The 5,599-nt window shown below is 37.7% G+C and overlaps 1 protein-coding gene across 1 annotated transcript; it reads left to right on the forward strand.

The window, feature by feature from the left end:
• Nucleotides 1-3,402: 3,402 nt before the first annotated feature.
• LOC309979026 (sex-determining region Y protein) lies at nucleotides 3,403-4,008 on the forward strand (the record flags this gene model as incomplete). Its single annotated transcript, XM_082865842.1, has 1 exon — nucleotides 3,403-4,008. One exon carries the CDS (start codon nucleotides 3,403-3,405, stop codon nucleotides 4,006-4,008), a length of 606 nt encoding a protein of 201 aa, XP_082721968.1.
• Nucleotides 4,009-5,599: the final 1,591 nt, after the last annotated feature.

Genomic DNA, 5,599 nt, shown 5'->3' on the forward strand with positions numbered 1-5,599 from the left:
TATAAAAAATTTTAAAACCCATAAATTTAGTATTATTCTATTTAATCTTTTCATTTACTTCATAAGTGTCCTTTGATGCACAAATATTTTAACACTGGCTGCTGTGTACTTTATGTACTTTTTCTTTTGTTGTGTCTTATGTATCATTAGGCTTTAAAACAAACAAACAAACAAAGCTCACAGACAAATTGCAAAGGAAATGGACACATAAGTGGATTTAGATTAGTAAACTCCAACTTGTTTAAGATTTGCAGGGGAGTTATCTTTTAACTCCATATATTCATATTTTGATGGGAAGGTCCTGATACATTTAGAGGAAATAAATGGAGTAGCATCCATGTAAGTTTCCTTGTATCCACACCTTAATTTGAAGATGTTCTAATTTTGGGGGCTGGGGGGTGGAGTAGGAGATGGGGGGTGGCGAGGAAGGAAATATATAATTATTAATGTAAAAATTTGTGGGTTTTATTGTGTAAACACTGTTGAGCTGTGTTTCCATTCACCATAGAAATTAAAATGAGAGCTACACAGGGGGTATTAAACTCATGAGAATAAAGTGCATATCGGTACTACCCCAAGTACAGATGATTTCACTGGAATAATCTCAGTTATCATTTTCAGTTCTCATCATTTTTATTCTAATTTGAGAAGGAAGTCTATATGAAATTACTTGAATCTAATATCTCTTGAGCATTTTTATATTCTAGAACAGTAATCCCGCCAAAAGATAAAATGAGTTTGTTTGTTTGTTTTGTGAACTTTGTTCTTAGTAAATCCTGTTTGGATTTAATATTGGCAGGACCATATCACTTCCTACCACTTAGCTTCTGGGTCTGATTGAGGAAAACATATTTAACTGTTGAGACATAGTCAGGAATGAATAGGAAAGGTGGTAGTCATTTAACACAATAGTGCCTTAAACTTTTCTTTAATGAATATGGGGAATGCGGGTGGTATCCCAGCTACCCAAGAGTTCAGGGGAGCATGTTTTCACTCTCTGGCATAAAGACACAATATTGTAAGGACTGTTAAATATTGTACCTGGGCATAGCGAGTGAGTATCAGCCTTGCTTCTGAGATCAAAATGAGGTGAAACATTAAAAATGCACTCAAAGAAACAAACATGATATCATATTACCGAGGTGGACCATGCCTCTCTCTCTCCATCCCCTTTCCTCCATTCTTGCATGAAAAATCATTACTTTAGAGACTCTTGTTTTTTTTTTTTTTTTTTAAAGTGGATTACCAGTTCTCTTTCCTTCTCCAAGCTTGGAGCTATTTTCACTCCTTTTGTTAATTGAAGCATTGAGGAAATATTTCAAGAACCTAATACATGCCGGGCCCTGTTCTAGGAGCTGGAGGTCTAAAAGCACTGAAATCTCTTTTTTAAAATTTAAATATTCTTGCCACCGTTCCTCCAAAAAACTCTTCCCCAACCCTTTATGTAATTATATTCATACCTGTGAGGTCCTATTTTTCTTCTTTTTCATTGTGGTTAAATATACATAACATTCATTTTAATCATTTAAATGGTACAATTCAGTACTTAAGTACATTCATAATGCTGTGCAACTGTCACCTGTATCTAGTTCCAGAATATTTCATCACTCCAGAAGGAAACCCTGCACCTGGTAAGAGTTACTCTCCATGCCCGTTCCCTCTTATTGAGTCCTGGGCAACCATCACTAATTTGGTTCCTGTCTCTGCATTTGCCTCCTCTGGGGATTTCATATAAATGGAATATTCCAGTATCTGGCCTCTGGTGTCTGCCTTTTTTCACAAAGGTTGATGTTTTCAAGGTTCCTCCACATTGCAGAATGTATCCCTCTTTGCTTTTTAATTTCAATTTTGAAATGGTATATATTCTTTTCTCACATGTTAAACAATTTCCAACTTTACAAAATCTGCTTTTGAGTATGAGTGCAATTTAAACATTTGATTCTGTAGTAAGATGCCTGTTTCAAATTGGACCAGGTAACAATATTTTCACATTTTATTTTGATCTTGAATACTAAACTTTGATGACAGGATACAGATTATGGGATTTAGATATGTCCTTTGGTTAAGTTAATTTTTGTTTGGAGTTTCTATTATTCATTGTATCAGATGTCTTATTGCTTAAATCACATTTGGTTATGCAGATTTTTTGCATGTAATGCAGGGATCATTTAAGTTTTATTTTCTTAGGAATTTTGGCATCACTCTTTGGCAGTCTCAGTGAGATTTTTTTTTATTTTAATTTTTCATAGGTTATGTCCTGTGCAGTCTATAATTTTTACTCCCATTTTCCAAATACAGTTTTAAAACTTGTGTCGGGGAAGATTTCTCCTATTTTATTACATGCAAATATTTTATCAAAACTCCCAATTTTGCCTTGAGGATTTATTTGGAGCAGGTATTCACTTATTTCACTTTGTAAAGTATGACTTTTAAATTTTGTCCTAGGTTTGACCTAGAATATAAAAGACGACGACAAATTGATAGCTATAATTTAGAAACTTAGATTTCTAAAACATTGTTCTTTTTTGTTTTGTTTAGTTTTGATCATCCGTTATGTAAAAGTGCAGCAGAGAATGACAAGTATACTTCTGTATAGCCTACCCTCTCAAACCACCCCCCACCCCCCCCACCCCCCCACCCCCGCCAAAACAAAAACCCAGTCCCTTTTAAGTGTTACATTAACACGACGGAACTGCTTGGGTTCCAAGGTCATTTGTTTTTCTTCAATGGAACATTTTTTATATTTAATTGTTTCTAAGATTGCCTATTAAATAGGTTTTAGTATATATTAGCATTCCGATCATCGTCAGCATAGATAATAGAATTCCGAGTTACTTGCCACTGGAATACTGATATAGAATTTTCAATTGTACTTTGTAGAAGTGAAGAAACAAGGATCATGATTAGCGTGAATTCAGTATCCTGTGTGTTCTAATGGCTAACAGGTTCAGGTTGTCTTTAAGCTTTGTGTTTAAGATAATACTCACTTACGTTCATAACGATAAAAAATTCATTAGTATCTCTGCTGCACCTTCATCCTTTGCATTAAGGGGATAATAAAATAGCTTTATAATGACAAAGTTTGTATTTTAAAGCAGGTGTTTTAGCACCTTCAGCGGTTTTGATTAGATATAAACAAAGCAGAAAGCAGAGCGTTACAATCGTATTAAATAGTTTCCCTTGAGAATAGGTAGGTTGGCTGGGCGGGCTTTGGCTGAGGGCCGGGGGCGGTATTGAGGGGAGGTGTTGGGGGCGGAGAGGTACGTATTTCACTGCAAAAGCTGTAGTCAGTCAGTCCCTAGTAGAAATAACCCTTGAATAGCAAGATAATTTTCGTAATACTTGCACCTTCGAATTTTGATTCCTCACCCTTTTTAAACGGTGCAATCATACGCTTGTGCCATGTTCAGAACTGTGAACGGTGAGGATTACAGCCCAGCGGTACAGCAACGAAATATCCTCGACTTTGGGAAAGCACATTCCCTACTGTGGACGGACAACGGTAGCTCGAATGATCGGTGTGAAACCGGAGGAAATTGTAGAGAGAGCGGCCAGGACCGCGTCAAGCGACCCATGAACGCTTTCATTGTGTGGTCTCGTGATCAAAGGCGAAAGGTGGCTCTAGAGAATCCCCAAATGCAAAACTCAGAGATCAGTAAGCGCCTGGGATACGACTGGAAAATGCTTACAGAAGCCGAAAAGCAGCCATTCTTCGAGGAGGCACAGAGACTACGAGCCATGCACCGAGACAAATACCCGGGCTATAAATATCGACCTCGTCGGAAGGCCAAAGAGGCCACAGAAATCGCTTCCCGCAGACTCTTCAGTACTGTGCAGCCGAATGCACATAGAGGAGACGTTGTACCCCTTCCCATCCAAGGACGGTTGCGCCAAGGCCACACGTTCACGAATGGAAAGCCGGTTAAGGCACTCACAGCCCACGAACATAAGCAGCTCACTCCTGCCACAGGAGCATCGCAGCAGCTGGACAAGCCTGCGCCACAATAGGGTAACACAGGCTACGCAGACCTGCGGACGTCCCCTTTTACTATAGTTCAGAGCCCGAACTTTCTCACGTTTATTTTCGATGCTGGTTTCCTTACTCTCGCTATCAAAGGCCCTATTCATCTCAATTTTACTATTATTTCACCTGTGACTTAATTTCAAAATAAGTCACATAAACATGTTTAACATATAAAGAATTAGGACCTTACAATATGACTGAACCTTTGTTTATGACTGCTTGAAAGAATACTAACTATTAAGAAAGTATCTTAACAGCACTGAAACTGCTTGAATTCAAAGGCCATCTGTTTTTCCTATCGGTGGAAATATTTTCATATCTAATTTTAGTTGTTCCCGAGATTGGCCATTAGATAGGTGTTCGTATATGATAGTAGTCCGGTAATCGTCAGCATAGACAATAGAATTCTCACTCTTCATTTTAAATACTGTAACTCAAAACTATAGTGCTTCGAGAAACACTCACGGATTTATGGTATAGGGAAAAAATGTCGCACTTCGATGGAAATCTTCCTAACTCCTAAACCACTCCCTAATTAGTGAATACATATGTACATTCTATCTTCTTTGACAGTTTATGTTGGGTCCTATTCCCGTTGTGGAAAAACCAGTTTTGCTGCCATTTGCAACTCAATTCCTTCAGTCCGCACCAACTCTGCACGCTTCGACCTCTATTTTGAACCAATTATAACGTCTATCGGGTAAAAAGAAATCTTTAATTAGCTCCTATGGGACTCACGGTTTCGCCTCTTTTCCGAAGTTTTTCTTTTAACAATGGCAAGGTACTTGTTTCTATTGCCGCTTAACTATTACGTTCCTGCAAGGAAGAGAGAGGGAGAGAGCGAGGGAAGGAGGGAGAGAGAAGGAGAGGGAGAGAGAGAGAGGGAGGGAGAGGGGGGAGAAAGAGGGGGAGAGAGAGAGGTATCATGTCGAGGATATGAACCATTCAGATTATGGCGGTGAGGTGGGCGATGGGAGGAGGGAGCCCCCGTCTGGTTAACCTGATGAGATGTCAGTGAAAATATAAGTCAAAGGCATTATAAAATTTGCATACAGGCTAAAGTAGAAAACCTGGCAGTTTGCAAAGAAAAGCATCACTTTTTGGAATAAAAATAAGCCGATGGTCAATACGTATCACATCATATGATATATATCAAAGTCAACTTTCCAATACATATATTCCAAACCTTTAAAAAATACCTCAAACAATAAAACTCAAAACACGAAAATAGTATGTATTAGAATGAAATGTCAGGTTTTTGAAAGAAAGTTCAGGGTAAAAAGGGAGTTATCTTCAAAGACTGACTTGTTCCAGAAACAGTATTTCTTAATCGGAGATTCATGCAGCCCAAATGAGAACTGTACGTTGTAATAACCTTTTAAACAACTGCCTAAACTACCTTGTATTTTAAAATATTTTACATACATTTTTACGTATTTGTGCTTTATGTTTAACACCTCTCTTTCCACGTGTTCAGAAATAACCTCCACTATGACCTTCATCAAAATAGGTTATTTTTCTCTTTCTTGAACCTCAAATAAATGAAAATATAAAATATTATGTCTAGTTTCTTTT

The sequence above is a fragment of the Leucopleurus acutus genome (genome assembly GCF_964270905.1).
Source record: "Leucopleurus acutus genome assembly, contig: HAP1_SCAFFOLD_963, whole genome shotgun sequence".
NCBI lineage: Eukaryota > Metazoa > Chordata > Mammalia > Artiodactyla > Delphinidae > Leucopleurus > Leucopleurus acutus.